General features: G+C 40.2%; 1 protein-coding gene across 2 annotated transcripts in view; it reads right to left on the reverse strand.

Moving 5' to 3' along the window:
• hmcn1 (hemicentin 1) overlaps positions 1 to 18,186 on the reverse strand; it is a 96,152-nt gene that overhangs the window by 69,199 nt on the left and 8,767 nt on the right. For both annotated transcript variants that reach the window (XM_058072226.1, XM_058072225.1), the window contains exons 2-6: positions 6,352 to 6,422; positions 4,387 to 4,545; positions 4,181 to 4,303; positions 2,561 to 2,732; positions 2,254 to 2,360 (exon numbers count right to left, since the gene is read on the reverse strand). In XM_058072226.1, coding sequence (XP_057928209.1) covers positions 2,254 to 2,360; positions 2,561 to 2,732; positions 4,181 to 4,303; positions 4,387 to 4,545; positions 6,352 to 6,422 — 632 coding nt within the window. The remainder of the gene's footprint in view (positions 1 to 2,253; positions 2,361 to 2,560; positions 2,733 to 4,180; positions 4,304 to 4,386; positions 4,546 to 6,351; positions 6,423 to 18,186) is intronic.

Below are 18,186 nucleotides of genomic sequence, written 5' to 3' on the forward strand. Positions count from 1 at the left end.
ACACTAAGGAAAAATGGCCTGCATGGCAGAATTCCAAGATGGAATCCACTGCTGGACAAAAAGAACATTTAGGCTTGTCTTAATTTTGCCAGGAAATATCTTGATCACCTTTTTGGAAGGTGTGTGTCCCATTACATCTGGCCTAAAAGTAACACTGCATTTCAGAAAAACAATATCACACCAAGAGTAAAATACGGTGGTGGTAGTGTGATGTTACTTCAGGACCTGGAAGACAGAACCATGAATTCTGTTGTCTGCTAAAAAAATCCATCTGGTCATGACCTCAAGCTGAAACCAACTTGGGTTCTACAGTAGAACAATGATCCAAACCACACCATCAAGTTCACCTCTGAATGGCTGAATTAAAAAAAAAGAAAACTTCATAGTGGCCTAGTCAAAGTCCTGACCTGAATCCTATTGAGATGTTGTGGCATGACCTTAAAAAGCACTTCATGCTGCAAAAACCCTCCATTGTCACTGAATTGCAACAATTCTGCAAAGATGAGTGGGCCAAAATTCCACACTGGGTTTTCGACCAGTAAATAACAATCCGTGAATTTGCGGGCTAATACATGCTGACTTGCGACTATGTGGGGTATTAGATTTTAGTACATATTTAACTAAAGTTAGCTAATTGGTGTTGGTGTTGATGCTGAAAATGCTGAAAAACCCTCCAGTGTCACTGAATTGCAACAATTCTGCAAAGACGAGTGGGCCAAAATTCCTCCACGGCGCTGTGGAGGAGACTCATTGCAAGTTATCACAAACGCTTGATTGCAGTTGTTGCTGCTAAGAGTGGCCCCGATCAGTTATTAGGTTTAGTGGGTAATCACTTTTTCACACATGGCCATGTAGGTTTGGAGGAACATATCCTATGATATGACTATGAACGGGAAAGCAGAATATATTTATATTTTCCAGTGAAAATGACTAGTTCCATATGTTTAACTGAAGCAGATTCTTCAATGACTTCAATGCATTGGAGGGAGATAAATGGCAACGCCAAAAAGATACAGTAAGTGATAAAACCAGACCGAAGCCGTTTGCTGAAAAGCTGTCATATGTGACTATGCTTACATAAAACATGAAGCAAAAATCTGATGTTAATGATCAATCACGAGTTAAAAAGGTCTTCCAGGGGTAACACTGGGGGATGTTTCTTTAAAAAATACAGCATAGATACTGTATTCCTCACTGTGTGAAATATGGAAGAATTCCCTTGCACTGGTGTTCACCAGTGAACATGCATGTTAAATTGATTGCACATTACTGTATCTAAACACTCGGATATACTACTGCAATAATTCAACATAAGAACCTTCCTCTAAGGCAGGGGTCTGAAACACGTGGCAGGACACTAGTTTGAGGCCCCCGCCTTGATATGAAAGTTTAATGTTAGTGCAGCCCGCGCAAGTTTGATATGGATGCTGTATGGTATCATGTACCCAGAAAAAAATTATTACGTTTGATTAATGTTCATGTTAAAGGTTAAATAACTGTTAATAGTTATCCTCCCTATCCGTGTGGAAGTGGTAAGTTTTTGGCTATTTAAGTTTAAAGGAAATAACTTGAAGGCTAACGTTTAGGTCGCTAGCGATCGAGTTTGCGAGTTAGCATGTGTCTCAAGACCCTGCAGTTGTGCAATATGTTGTAAATAAAAAAAAGTATAAATGTGACTACAGTTGTGTTTTGTCATGTCTACAGGGCTCTAATAATGCTTTGTTAATTTTAATCTGAAAAAAATAATTTGTGTACCCACCAACTATATGTGGTTTCTTAAGTTTTTATTATTTGCCGTTTTATTATTATTTTTTTTATATTTATTTATTACTGATTGATTGATTTTCTTTATTTTTGATTTGGTTATTTATTTTTCATCTTATTTTGTGCAGAAAAATAAAAATTAAGATATTTGAGAACAGTGGAATGTTTTATCAGAGCTTTTATTCTTTATTTATAAAATCTGAACCAAAGCACTGAAAAAGTTTGTATATTTTTCTGTTAGTTTTTTGTTTTGAAAACCTGATGCGGCCCAGCCTTGCCTAGACCCTAGCTCCAGTGGCCCCCAGGTAAATTGAGTTTGAGACCCCTGCTCTAAGGCATACCTGCCCCCTAAGTTTTGATTTGTGACCTCATTCCAAGGTTATCTTGTTGAAATGTTTGTAGTTAAAAAAAATAAAAAAATACAGCATAGTTCTTCATTTTTGGGGGGGAAAAATTTGTAATTTCAGAATAAGAATGGATAGTTCAAACCTTGATAGACCACATCCCGGGCTGCGGGTCCTTGAGGTTGACTACTTTGGCAGAGTTGGGAATGTGCAAGAGCTCGGTCAGACCATCACTCTTCCCCATGATGTTCCCTGGAGGCACAATGGGAAAATGATGTGATTATTCACCTCTTCTGAAGTGAACATAAATTCATTTTCAACACCTACTTGTGCATATTTCAATGTTGCCTATCAATCATGGTACTTCCCAAAAACCAGTATATTCACAAGACTGTCTCCTTGTCCATATAGTACAGTTGTCTAAGTGTATGAGTATGTAAGAGTAATCCTACCCTGGGGGTTTATAATCTTGATGTCAGGTGCTGGACCACTGAGAGCGACAGTGACTTCCTTGAGACTGGGGTCAAAGGGTATCCACCAGGTGTTGCTGACCCCAGTGACGTGATCAGTTGACAACAGGTGGACCTTTGAGGACTGCACAGCCTCCTCCACCCATTTCAAAACCTATGACATAATAAGTAATGCAGAAGCTACTTATAGACAATACATTTCGATGAAGGTGAACAATGAACAACTTAATGTTTATTATTTATAATTAACTGAGATAAAAACATGTACTGTATTTTCCGGACTATAAGTTGCACTTTTTTTCATAGGTTGGCTGTTCCTGCGACTTGTACTCCAGAGCGACTGTTACATAAACGCTGGACACCTTTTTTGTTCATGTTTATTTTTTGTGTCGCTAAATAACCATTGTGTTAGCATATCTTACATCTATTCAGCCTGTTCTCTATTTTTTTTATTATTGTTAGAACTTGCCTTCCAAGTCTGTTTTGGTCAAGTAGTTTATAAAATAAATTACAAAAACTTAAAAAATGCGACTTATATTCTAGTACTCCAGTGTGACTTATGTATGTTTTTTTCCACCTAATTATGCATTTTTGGCATTGTGCGACTTATAGTCCAGAAAAATGTACAGTAAACCTCGGATACATCGGACTCGGATATATCGGAAATTCGCTCACAATGGACAGATAAAAAAGAACCAATTTTTCTGTAATGTATTTCCAATAAAAATTCATTGCATATATCTGATTTTTTATAACGGATTTCGCCTATTTCAGACAAAATCTCCAGTCCCGTTCCAATGCATTTCTATTAAATTTCCCTCGCATATATCGGATGGCCGCATCGTGGCGCTCCGATTCGCCGAATCGTGACAGGCAGCTATACGACGTCATTTGCTGCGTTTGCAGCGTTGCCTGCGCGTCCAGGTACATTGGAAACATAGTCAAGGAAGTGCCTTTTTATAACGGATAAAATCCGATTTACGCATATACCGGATATAAAATGTAAAAAAAAAAAAATGTAAAACGGACATTTTCCGGTATACGCATATAACGGATTTCGCTTATATCGGACAAAACCAGTGGGAACAATTGAATCCGATATATCCGAGGTTTACTGTACATGTACATATATCTTCCAGGATTAAAAATCCATTCCAATTGGGAGAGTCCGATCAGGGTTTTATGATGCTGATTCTAATATCGATCACCCATGAGTGAAATTGGGCGATACGATACCCATCACATCGATTAACTGAGGGCTATTGGCCAGGGATGCCTTATAAGGGGGGATACTGATCGGTGGCCAATTCATCAAAGCCATAATTCCAACATCTTTTCTGATTTTGACTTCCTTTGAAAACTACAGAATTGGGAAGTAAAGATTTCATTTATTAACTGTACCAAACAGCAAGACAGGTGCAGGAAATATATGAGCAAAAACTGTTACTACCCGGTATTTTGATTCTGCGGTTTTGCCGTGATTGATTGGTTTTATGGACACGGCCAAAGCATGTCTTTGTGAAGCCAAATACTTTTCTCATGAGTCACATTTTTCAGAGTACCTGAGTACAGAAACGCAGTCCTGTTGAGTAACGCTCTTACCTCATTGACCTGTTTCTTATCTAGATGGAAGACCTGTCCAGAACTGGTGGAAGCGATTTCCTCGTATACCTTGTAGCCAATGTGAGTCCTGTCATCGCAGTCCCCCGTCAACACAAACACAACCTGGGCACAATACACACAGTACACAGATGTCTATGAGTCTGAATTTACAACATAATCCCCACTGCATAAAATAACTGCCAAACCTGGGACTGTTTCTGCTGAATGAGCTGAAGGACTTCATAAGTGAGCTTGTAATCTTTGGACCGGGCATCTGTAAAGACGTAAATGAAGGATCCAGGCTGCGAGATCTCCAAAGCAATTTTTATGGCACCGATGCTCATCTCCGGACAGTCCCCACCTCCCTGACAATAAAAGAATATGAGTAAATTCATATAAAACATGTACGATTCCAGTAGTTTAGCATTACACTGACAGTGCTACAGACTCATATGTATAAATATCACCAAAAATGTTGGGCCAATTAGCTAACCTTAGTTAAATATGTACTAAAATCTAATACCCCACATAGTCGCAAGTTAGCATGTATTAGCCCGCAAATTCACAGATTGTTATTTATTGGTCGAAAACCCAGTGTGGAATTTTGACCCACTCATCTTTGCAGAATTGTTGCAATTCAGTGACAATAGAGGGTGCCTTTTTAAGGTCATGCCACAGCATCTCGATAGGATTCAGGTCAGGCCAGTCCAAAGTCTTCGTTTTATTTTAATCAGCCATTCAGAGGTGTACTTGTTGGTGTGTTATGGATCATTGTCATTTTGCAGAACCCAAGTTGGTTTCAGCTTGGGGTCATGACCAGATGTAAACATTTTTTTAGTAGACAACAGAATTCATGGTTCTGTCTTCCAGGTCCTGAAGCAACATCACACTACCACCACCATATTTTACTACTCTTGGTGTAATATTCTTTTTTCTGAAATGCAGTGTTACTTTTATGCCAGATGTAATGGGACATACACCTTCCAAAAAGGTCTTGTGGATCATCAAGATATCAAGATACCATCTAATTTCCCTACATTGGTAAAGCCTGAGTTGCACAAAAAGTACTCAGAGGCAAACCTCATCTTACTTGGGGAGGTGTTACTCAGAAATCAATAACCAGCAAGAGCTTATCAACCCTCACTCACAGTGCAACTAAAATAAGTATCACGTGTGAAACATACAATGTAACCGTACCACATGAGCTATCGAAATGTATTAGTAGACGCCCCAGTTGGGCGTGCAGTCAGTCCTCACGTAACAGAGTGATACCGAGAGGGGAAACAAAGTAAGTAGATTAGAAAAGCATGTGTGACAGTGCGATTGTCCTTCTTGGACACTTTTCTTTGGTTGATATCTGTGTCTGGCATGCTTGCTGGGGTCAAAGAAAAACATCCTCTGGAGCATTCCAGCACACACGTGACTGTCTGGCTGAGTGGTTGCAATAACTGGCTGGATGCAGACACATCTGGAATGGAGTGACCCGTGGTTTTTTAGGCCAGTAAGGGCAATCGGGGATGAGATAATAAACAGGCTCCAACATATTACTCTTCTATTTTACTTTGGTCCTTGACATTAACTTATTAACTTGTTATGAAACTGCAAGGATGTCAAAGGGACAAGTCAAAGGGAAAAAATAGGTAGTGAGGCAGCAACTGATAGGAAACTGGAGAGCCTCCATTCTCCACACGACGCACTCACACACCAGATTAGCACAAACTCATGCCAAGGATACAGAAACGATAGCCAAGATCTTTCTTCACAGGGATTCTTGTCTGTGTCTTTGTCACCATTAGTCAGGAGCAGTGCACAAATTTGCAGTTTGTTTTTAGGGGAACACAATACTAATTTGAACTCTGTCAGGCCAATCTGTGCTTTTCCTTATGCATGTTTTTGCAATGCATACAATGTGAAATAATGGTAGATAAAGATTTTTTTTCATATGCAATATGTTAGTGTTGAGCAGTAAATCATCTGGCTACAGTAAAGACGCTCCAAAAAGAAACTTTCTCTTGTAAAAGCAAAGAAAAACAAAATTTCTCAGACATGTTACATCGACAGTGGTAAGACTGTCTGACTGGGCTTCATCGCCCATTTCTAATAAATGTTTCAGCTTGAATTGTCTGACAGCCAGTCCAAACCTCTATAAACCCGATGCCTGCTCAACCCACCTGAACATACAGCTCCCTCAGCTCATACTGGAATTTCTTGGGATCTGTTGTGATCGTTACTGGCCCGATTTCTGCGAACGAAAAAAAAAAATTATCAGGAAAAAAATGATAAACAACTCCAATGCAGGCAAATGCTTTCAGATCAGATCAGCAGATGAAAGGACTTCAGTGTTATCTGTGCTGTTGGTTTGATTTAATTTTTCAGTCATGGGCAATGTGCCCACACACTCGTGTTCAGTTCACAACATGCAAATGAACCCACGCTGCATTCCGTCATACTGGCCCAGCTTTGACCTAAGGAGAGCCATCTTGGCATTTGTTTTGTACTCCTGCCAGAGTTGGTAGTCACGGCTGTTTCTCATCTTACTTTGTTCTATCCGTTAATGAGCTGCTAAGCCCATTCTTGAGTCAAACTGGGTGACTTCAGCCACTGCAGCTGTGCTGTGGAATGAGCATGATGATGAGGGCTGCAGAAAACAGATACGTAGACACAGACACAGCTTTGCAGCTTTCTTGTTGTTGAGAGGGTAAGAACAAATGAGCCCAGATTGTTCAACTTTGTCACTCCTTTGTCAGCTACTGGTTTATATTGCTGGGGTCAGAAAATAATTGAGAACTAAATACCTCAACCATTTCTGGAAAAACCTAAAATTACTTAAATTGGACGATGCCATGCGTTCATTTTTTAGAGCGGTTATACGGTTCCGGGGAGCTGGAGTCTATCCCAGATGACTTTGGCCATAAGACAGATTACAGCCTGGACTGGTCACCAGATAATCACACATATTGAGACAGCCATTCATTCATATTCATTCATTATTTATTTATTTAAATTATTCTATCTATTTATTCTCCACATTATTATTATTATTATTATTTATTATTACTTATCTTCTTTTGTGTTTGTTATTATATGGGAGCCAGGCAACGACATTTCGTTGGCAATTTCACTACTGTGTTTTTGTGCAATGACAATAAAGGGAGTCTATCTATCTATCTATCTATCTATCTATCTATCTATCTATCTATCTATCTATCTATCTATCTATCTATCTATCTATCCATCTATCTATCTATCTATTTTCTACGGCTTATCCTCACGAGGGTCGCAAGGGGTGCTGAAGCCTATCCCAGCTGTCTTCGGGCTAGAGGCGGGGTACACCCTGGACTGGTCGCCAGCCAATCACAGGGCACATATAGACAAACAACCATTCACACTCATATTCATACCTATGGACAATTTCATTCATTCATTCATTTTCTACCGCTTTTTTCCTCACGAGGGTCGCGGGGGTGCTGGAGCCTATCCCAGCTGTCTTCGGGCTAGAGGCGGGGTACACCCCGGACTAGTCAGCCAGCCAATCACAGGGCAAATATATACAAACAACCATTCACACTCACATTCATACCTATGGACAATTTGGAGTCGCCAATTAACCTAGCATGTTTTTGGAATGTGGGAGGAAACCGGAGTACCCGGAGAAAACTCCACACAGAGATGGCCGATTGTGGAATTGAACTCGGGTCTCCTAGCTGTGAGGTCTGCGCACTAACCACTCGATCACCGTGCAGCCCACATCGAGACAGACAACCTGAAATGTGCCCTGTGATTGGCTGGTGACCAACCCATAGGCAGCTGGGATAGGCTCCAGCATACCCCCACGACCCGAATAGCATAGAAAATTTAATGAATGGAGACAGACAACCATTGACCCATCCATTCAATTAGTCATTGGTAACTGTGAACAATCTAAAATATGTTTTAAAGTTTAAATACCCTCGTAGTAAATATACATAAACATATACTTTTCATTGGCTTCATGATGCAATGTTATAGATTAAACATGCTGCATTTACCACCTTGCATGAATGACTACATTCCATATTGGAGAAACCTGAATACAATCCTGGCTGGAAAGGAAAGGAAAGGAAATACTTCTAATGCTATCTCAGTGATGACAAAGAACACATAATTGGCACAAACCTGGCCAAGTAATGAACTCAGAGTAAAAGAATGCTGGCAAGATTATCAAGAAAGAACATCCGAGGAGAAAAATGACCAGCACAGACCGAATAGATAAAACTGTAGATCTGCATCCTTTACCTTTTTTTCTCCACTGCTAATACAAGTTGACATAAGCAAACTGCAAGCAAATCATCAAACAGTACACTGACTCCAACCTGTAGTTCAGTATTCTTACAGCATCCCTCTGTAATGCAAATGAATCAAGCCCACATCTGCACATCACGTGCTAGATTAAACACTCAAATAAGACTCTAATGAAGCAGACTAAAACTGGCAAATGCCCAATCGTAATCTCATCAGTATGTGGAATCAAACTATGGAATGGATTGAGTAAGACCCTCAAACAATGCACAACGATGAGCCAATTCAAGAAACAATACAAGCAGTTGATGTTTGCTAAATACAAGGATGAAGAGTCTCGAACCAGTCATGATGTGCTATATATATCACTATATTGACAGTTACTATGGTAACCATTATGTCATTGGATGCTCATATCACCTCGTACTTCGATACGTGACAAAAAAATTAAAAAAAGAAAACTATATTAGGAAAGCAGGAAGTGAAAAAATGTAACAGTTACTGATTGTAAAAGTACCAGATGGAGGGGTAGGATTTAATAAGCTTTGCTTCTTCCTACTCCTTTTGGACAAGTGACAAAAAAATAAAAAAATAAATATAAAAAAAAACTATATTAGGAAAGCAGGAAGTGAACAAATGTAACAGTTACGGATTGTAAAAGTACCAGATGGAGGGTTAGGATTTAATAAGCTTTGCTTCTTCCCACTCCTTTTGGACATGTGACAAAATTAAAAAAAAAAAACTATATTAGGAAAGCAGGAAGTGAACAAATGTAACAGTTACTGATTGTAAAAGTACCAGGTGGAGGGTTAGGATTTAATAAGCTTTGCTTCTTCCTACTCCTTTTGGACATGTGGAACTGGGAACTGATTATGGGATGCATTCAATTGTAATCTGATGCATGTTCAAATGAAATAAAACCATTACCATTACCATTACCATTACCATTACCATTACCATTACCATTACCATTTTGAGTGCACAAAAAAGTGAAGCTCAAATTCAACCCATTCAAACAGAAGGATGCAACCATTAGACTTCATCAAAAAGGTTTGGGAACCACTGGTTTCCAGGAACAGTTGAGGTTCCACTGCGTCGGCGTGAGAAAGGGCTGACATTTCTGAGCACACACACACTCACATGTAGCCGTTTCAGTACTTAAAATGCAGGCTAAGTCGCTCTGTCATTCCACTGATTCACAGTAAAATCTGCCAGAAAAAGAGTGGCTGTCAGTGAACATCAGCTTTGGCATGTAATTAATTCCATCCGTCCCACTGAGAGAACACATATGGAACCGCGCACGGCTCAGCATGCAGCGTAAGATGTGCACATGTTGACTGATACTATTGTTCCAACGAATACTTTCCAGTGACAATGCATTACTTTAATCGCCAACATGATGAAGGATCAAAATATAAGCTGAATAATTGAAGCCATGTCTTGGATCGGCTTTCCATGCCTTCCTGTATTTTCAATAACTACATCCTGAATAACCCCTTGAGATGCCTTGCACCTTCCACTGTCAGACAGCTCCAGCTGACGTTTAACAGCTTTCCTGCAGTGACAAAAATGACATCGGGTTTTATTTCAAACTAGCATGAACCCAACATGTGATGGAAAGTTCTCCAACAGGGAGGACCACCATGTTTTGTGGCAGTGTTCCACTCAATACAGTTGGAGGTATAACACCGCGTTGGGCCTCGAGCCCACACTAACATTAGTTGGAAAGATTTTAAAAAAAGTTTTGTATGAAAGCAAAACTATAGAGACACAACAGAGACAAAGCAGTCCCGGTGGGGTGTTTTTTCAGAGACAGATGACAGGTCTGAACTCTGAAGGCACCACAAGTCATTCATTTGACTGGCTTATTGCTGCTAGAAACACAACACAGAAGAGAATGTGACCCCGGGGGGATGTCTTAATTAAGAGTGTTCTTTGTGAGTCGGTGTGTAAATTTACGACAGTTATTTATGTGTCGCTGTGAGGCGTGATCATTGGATTGGTGGAGACCGAGGATACAGTATATGTGTAATGTAAGTGTGTGGTAAGCATGGTATTTGTGGCTTCATTCATTCTATATTCATTCATTTTCTATCGCTTTTCCTCACAGGGGTCGCGGGGGTGCTGGAGCCTATCCCAGCTGTCTTCGGGCGAGAGGCGTGGTACACGCTGGACTGGTCGCCAGCCAATCACAGGGCACATATAGACAAACCATTCATTCTGTATGAAATATTCAATTTCAGTTTTCCCAAGAAGAAGAGATCAGTCGGCCACACTTTTCAATATTTTCAATCTTTTCACGATGAAATTGTCTGGAAGCACACTGGACCTTCGCTCTTAAAGGAGGAATATATTAACAATAATATATTATTCGTCAGTCCCACCCACGCAGGGGCGTTACCTCAATGGATAAATGTGTGACACTATGCATATCTAACTGGCTCAAGCTCGGGCTGCAAGGTGGTCGAGTGGTTAGCGCGCAGACCTCACAGCTAGGAGACCGGGGTTCAATCCCACTCTCGGCCATCTCTGTGTGGAGTTTGCATGTTCTCCGTGGTTTTTCTCCAGGTAGTCCGGTTTCCTCCCACATTCCAAAAACATGCTAGGTTAATTGGCGACTCCAAATTGTCCATAGGTATGAATGTGAGTGTGAATGGTTGTTTTTCTATACGTATGTGCCCTGTGATTGGCTGGCCTTGTGAGGATAAGCGGTAGAAAATGAATGAATTACCGTTCTAGTACACTCTAACACATGTTGACAGTAGTTAACAGTAACATAACAAATAAATGTTGTGGTCAACCAACATGATTATTTGTGTCTGTATGGACTACAGCAGATCCTCGCTTTTCACAGGGGTTATGTTCCGGGACCCCCAGCAGATGGCTGAAAACCAGAATTTATATGTCCATAAAAATGGATTCATGTCTGGCTCGCTCCCCCTTGTGCTACCTTGACACTGATGTTCTCACAACATTTTCAATTAAAAAGCTGTTGTAATTATTAATTTTGATTCAGCGCCACATGGGATAAGACTCAGTACCTCCAAATCCGATGCCATTGTTCTCAGTCGCAAAAGGGTGCGGCGGAGTTCAAGTATCTCGGGGTCTTGTGAGGTCAATGGGTGAATCAGTGCAGCATTGGCAGTAATGCGCTAGCTGTACCAAACCGTCTTGGTGAAAAGAGAGCCGGAAGGCAAAGCAGCTGCAATGACTTTCCTCCACAGGGTGGCTGGACTCACCCTAAGAGATGAGCTCAGTCAACAGGAAGGGGCTCGGTATAGAGCCACTGCTTCTTCACATTGAGAGAAGAAAGGTGCATCTAGTCCGGATGCCTCCATGGTGAGGTGTCTCGGGCATGCCCAGCTGGGAGAAGGCCCAGGGGCAGACTTAGGACACGCTAGAGGGATTATGTATTTTAGCTAGCCTGGGAACGCCTTAATGTCCTCCTGGTGGAGTTGGAGGAAGTCGAAGAGGCCCGGGAAGTCTTGGCTGAGGAAAATGGATGGGTGGATGGAAAATATATTTTTTCAAATGTGTTAAATTATTCTTGTATGATGCAAAAGCACTACATATTACCATCTTTGTACCAATGTATGAGGTGTATTATTTAAAAAAAAAACCCTTAAACTGTATTATGGAAAGCAGGAAGTGAACAAATATATATTGACATATATATATTGACACTTACTATGGTACCCATTATGTTATTGTATGGTCATATCACCTCGTACTTCGGTATGTGACGAAAAAAAAAAAAGAAAAAAAAGAAAAAAGCTTAAACTATATTAGGAAAGCAGGAAGTGAACAAATGTAACAGTTACTGATTGTAAAAGTACCAGATGGAGGGGTAGGATTTAATAAGCTTTGCTTCTTCCTACTCCTTTTGGACATGTGGAACTGTGAAGTGATTATGGGATGCACTCAATTGTAATCTGATGCATGTTCAAATGAAATAAAACCATTACCATTACCATTACCATTACCATTACCATGTACTATATGATATTTATTGAATTGCGCCTACTGAGTGTTGCCAGAAGGTGTTCATGCTTCTGTGTGTAATTCAAAGACATGAGTCATACATTCTCAGACCTTGTCTGACCCGTGTCTCCGCAGTTGACCTTTGACCTTAATGGCTGCTTAACCATGCTCTTGAACTCTATGAGCCGAATATGGTCCGCACGGGGTAAACAATCGACAAACGCATCTGGACTGCATTATCATTATTCTGGTTTGAGTATAACTTTACAAAAAAAAAAAATAACAATAATGAATGAATTTCTTAATATAACCGTGCAATTGTAACGATTCAGTACTTTGCTGACTCTTCTGACAAAATGCTCTTGCAAGCATGTGGTTCTGATGAATGTGAGGTGTTTCACGATGTACTGCAGACAGTCACATTTACATAAGCCTCTTTCACACAGAGATCTTACAAAATCTTACCACCCCAAAACTGCGGCAGTATATCCTGCATTTATTTGCTTGTGCCATTGATGCGGAACCCGGCGAAGCTAAATATTGATGTAGCTGTGTGCACATTCATGTAGCAACACAGCACCCCGTAAACGGATAATTTGGTGTGGCGTATGAATTACTAGCAGCAATTGCTTTCAACACGACAGGGTCGGAGGAGTAAGTCTTATAGTTAAACTGTCTTCGGGCAAGAGGCAAGGTACACCCTGGACTGGTCGCCAGCCAATCACAGGGCACATATAGACAAACAACCATTCACACTCACATTCATACCTATGGACAATTTGGAGTCGCCAATTAACCTAGCATGTTTTTGGAATGTGGGAGGAAACCGGAGTACCCGGAGAAAACCCACGCATGCACGGGGAGAACATGCAAACTCCACACAGAGATGGCCGAGAGAGGGATTGAACCCCACTGTGCAGCCCGACCGAGCTTGAGCCAGTTAGATACAAACACATAGTGTCACGCATTTATCCATTGAGGTAACGCCCCTGCGTGGGTGGGACTGACGAATAATATAACCAGATAGACACTTCCTAGTTTGAGACTTCCCACTTCCTCCAGTGTGCTTCCAGACAATTTAATCGTGAAAAGATTGAAAATACATACATACACCCTGGACTGGTGGCCAGCCAATCACAGGGCACATATAGACAAACAACCATTCACACTCACATTCATACCTATGGACAATTTGGAGTCGCCAATTAACCTAGCATGTTTTTGGAATGTGGGAGGAAACTGGAGTACCCGGATAAAACCCACGCATGCACGGGGAGAACGTGCAAACTCCACACAGAGATGGCTGAGGCGGAATTCAACTCAGGTCTCCTAGCTGTGAGGCCTGCGTGATAACCATTCGACCACCGTGCAGCCAGCCGACATGCAATGTTTTATAAATGAGACCCCACGACTGTTTGGAGGCCACACCGTCCATTTTTCGACTCCGATTTTATTTCTTTGATAAATGGCCATCATCTCGAAGGACGGAGTTTGAGCTCAGGCTATAGATAGAGATATTAAATATCCGGTAGTAGAATCTCATCATGTGGGGGCCACTGGAAGCGTGAAATCTAACCAGTGTGGCAAAGGTAGTGAAGATTTGACAGTTTTTACAGGAGCACATTTCCCAATGTTTTACATTACCGGAGTACCCGGAGAAAACCCACGCATGCACGGGGAGAACGTGCAAACTCCACACAGAGATGGCCGAAGGTGGGATTGAACTCGGTTGTGGTGAAATAATCGTCTTACAAAACCATCGGTCAACTGATAGGCGTTCCATTGTTACCTTGACGACTTATTGATGTGAATAAGCTAAGCTATTGTTCGGTAGTTCAATCTCCAAGGCTTCTCACTCAAAGGTCACAACATGCACAGAGAAATGTGATATGACTGGGCTCGAACCGTTGTTGGGGCATGGTTCTACAATTCCTTCACTTCACTTAATTGCCAAAATTGCTTACTTTAAGTACTTTAAATGGCAACATGTTACAACCGCAAATCTACAAATCCCATGACGGTGCGTTTTTACAGCTAGTGCCTTCAGCGGTTGACTGGCTACTCTACTGCATGCAGTGTCTTGTTTGTTTTAAAAAAGTAATTATGCATCCTAAAAAACAGACAAAGAAACCTAACACACAGTAGATTAGAACAGGACCACACACAGATGCTTACAAAGAGATTTTTACCCGTGTTCGAGAGCTCATTAGACTAACTGTGGTCTTTGCCCAGGTGTGGTGTTAAAAGGGAGATTGATTGTATTAGCCTTTCCTGTTTGCACAACAGTTGCCCAAGAGTAGAGCATGTGCTTGTCGTCAGCTTGACGACAGATAACAGGTTCATTGAAATGGCGCAGTTTGTTATCCAAAACAACACTTCACTTCTGCGCTAACAAGAAATTATGTATTTTTCATGAGTTATCTCATTGTCTAGCTTTAGTACAGTCGAACCTTGGTTATCATCTGCCCTGGTTAGCGTAGTTTTTGGTTAACATGCAAAATTTTGCCTCACTTTGCGTACTTTTTCCAGTTAACGTACAATGTAACATGCGTCTTGTCGTGTTATTTATACACTAACTGTGTTCTTAATGTATTTTTAAGCACAAAACATCCTGTTAGCATTCTTAGCGTGATAACAAAATGTCAACAGGAAGCGGATGTTAGTTATGGTAGCCATCTCAAAACACATTTTTCGAGTTTTACATGCATAATTCTAAATCACCATCTCGTTCTTTAATGAGTTATGTACTAAATTGACATGTTTTTCACCTTCTTCATCTAAAGAAGAAGAACCTGCTACTTTTTTTGGGCTCAGTTTGGATTACTGCGGTGAGAAATACTATTGAATTCAAGAAATTGAAAGTGGTGTTGAGGACGAAGGTGGTGATCTTGGTGCCACGTTGTGTCTTTGAGAAGAGTCACATTAAGAATCAAGTCTTTATCCATTCATTCATCCATTTTCTATGACGCTTTATCGTCGTTAAAGTCACAGGGTTATGCTGGAGCTTATCCTATCTTGGATATCCTATTTTGGGCGAGAGGCGGGATACACCCTGGACTGGTTGCCAGCCAATCCCCATTCACACACACATTCATAGCTTTGGACAATTTGGAGTCGCTGATTAACTTAACATGGGTGTTAACAAGGAGAACAAACGGAGTGATTTGAACCCAGATGAAAGTAAAAATAACCTTAAATGTTTATCATTTATATGTATTTATATACCTTTTCAATTTTTTCTGCATGTAAAACTGTACTTTGGTCATATTTTTGGCTTTCTGGAACAAATTAATTTAATTTATTTTATTTTCTGATCGGAAAAATGTATTTGTTTTGGTTAGAAATTTTTCAATGATGCTAACCAAGGTTCCGCTGTATTATGCAAACGATTTAAATACTGAAGTACTTTCCACATTTAAAGTTGCTCAGGATTTAGTCAATGGGATGGAGGGCATAATGATGTTTTAAAAATGATGTTGATTTTCATGCAACCAGCGTGGAATCATTTTCTACTCTTAGTGTGAATATTTGGATAGATGAATGGAAAATATTCTGGTACACACTGACCTAAGGTGGCTGCCATGAAGAAGAGCTGTCATGATTCATAACATGGACCACGGGGACCACAGACAGCCTGACCTTCACCCTTGCAGCCTCTAACTCCTTCAACATGTGTTGGGTCCTGACACATCAAAATTTGCCTATCTTCGACATGCTTCAGCACCACGCAGTTGATGATGAAGGAAACAAAGCCAGCTAAAGAAAAGGTCTAAAACAGGACTACACCGACAAAAGACGATCTAAGCTGGTCAGGTAGATCAACCATTTTGCAACTGCTATCAAATCAAGAATAAAGAAAATCAATCAATCAGTAATCAATAAATATAAAAATAATAATAAAACACCAAATAATAAAAACTTAAGAAACCACATATAGTTGGTGGGTAGACAAATTATTTTTTTCAGATTAAAATTAACGAAGCATTAATAGAGCCCTGTAGACATGACAAAGCTCGACTATAGTCACATTTATTCTCTTTTTATTTACAACTTATTGCGCAACTGCAGGGTCTTGAGACACATGCTAACTCGCAAACTAGAGAGCTAGCGACCTAAACGGTAGCCTTCAAAAGTTATTTCCTTTAAACTTAAATAGCCAAAAACTTACCACTTCCACACGGATAGGGAGGATAACTATTAACTGTTATTTAACCTTTAACATGAACATTAATCAAACGTAATAATTTTTTCTGGGTACATGATACCAAACATGGCCTCAAACTAGTGTCCTGCGGGCCACATTTGGCCCGCGGGCCGCGTGTTTGAGACCCCTGCTCTAAGGTTTTCAAAGCTTGCACTTTCAAAAAAGGTGTTTCTTTCATAAATGCGGCTAGACGCTCATCTGCACCATCTTAATGAACTATAAAAATGCTGATTTCAGAAAGGCCCTCACTTAACGGGTCAGGAGCTTACAGTAAGCGTTGAGGCTAAGGCGTATTACTGTGGGTAATAAAACGCTACAGCAAGCTGACTTTACTCATTTGCCAAATTCTGCTTGACTGTGCGCAGCTGCTCTTAGCTGGCAATGAGCCGCTGAAGGCGTTCATTTGTATTTCAGGAAAGTGTTTTTTTTTTTTTAATAAGTAGTTTAGAAGCAGCTACCATGCTTACAGTTGAAGCATGTGAGCCTAATTATTTTCAAATGATGTTTCTGGATCCAGCCCAAAAACTCTCCGATGCTTATATTGTTAAAAGGACTTAAAAAAGGGGGGCAGCTGTGATGTAAATCAACCCTGACAAACAAATAGGAGATGGACTGAGGAGACTGGTTAGGATGTGGACACATGGTTGGAGTCAGACACTAGTCAGGTAAACATGTGGCCCAAAGACAAAACACATCTCTATAAATTGAATATTTCTGTAGTCAGGGGCATAGAAAACCATACGACCTTATGTAATAAAATGCTACAACTCAGGGGATTAGCACCAATTGCAACACTAAATGGAGTGGAAAACTACTGTCTTGTAGGCACCTTAACGTACTATGGCAGGTCCAGTCATTAAATGGTAACCCCATTGAAATATAATTATTATAGATGTATAACTATTTATTCAAAATTATTTAAATTATTTGTACAAATTACTGTTTACGCTGTACATTGTTGTGCATATTTGATGTCATCTATTTATTCTCCATCCATCCATCCATCCATCCATCCATCCATCCATCCATCCATCCATCCATCCATCTATCTATCTATCGTTCTTTCTATCTATCGTTCTTTCTATCTATCGTTCTTTCTATCTGTCATTCGTTCTATCGTTTGTTCTTTCGTTTGTTCTTTCGTTCGTTCTATCGTTCCTTCTATCGTTTGTTCTATCTATTGTTCTTTCTATCATTCTATCGTTCTTTCTATCATTCTTTCTATCGTTCTTTCTATCGTTTGTTCTATCTATTGTTCTTTCTGTCATTCTATCGTTCTTCCTATCATTCTATTGTTCTATCTATCTATCGTTCTATCTATCTATCGTTCTATCTATCGTTCTATCGTTCTTTCTATCTATCGTTCTTTTGATCTATCGTTCTTTCGATCTATCGTTCTTCCTATCCATCGTTCTTTCTATCTATCGTTCTTTCTATCTATCGTTCGTTCTATTGTTTGTTCTTTCGTTTGTTCTTTCGTTCGTTCTATCGTTCCTTCTATCGTTTGTTCTATCTATTGTTCTTTCTATCATTCTATCGTTCT

This window comes from Doryrhamphus excisus, chromosome 5 (assembly GCF_030265055.1).
Source record: "Doryrhamphus excisus isolate RoL2022-K1 chromosome 5, RoL_Dexc_1.0, whole genome shotgun sequence".
Lineage (NCBI taxonomy): Eukaryota > Metazoa > Chordata > Actinopteri > Syngnathiformes > Syngnathidae > Doryrhamphus > Doryrhamphus excisus.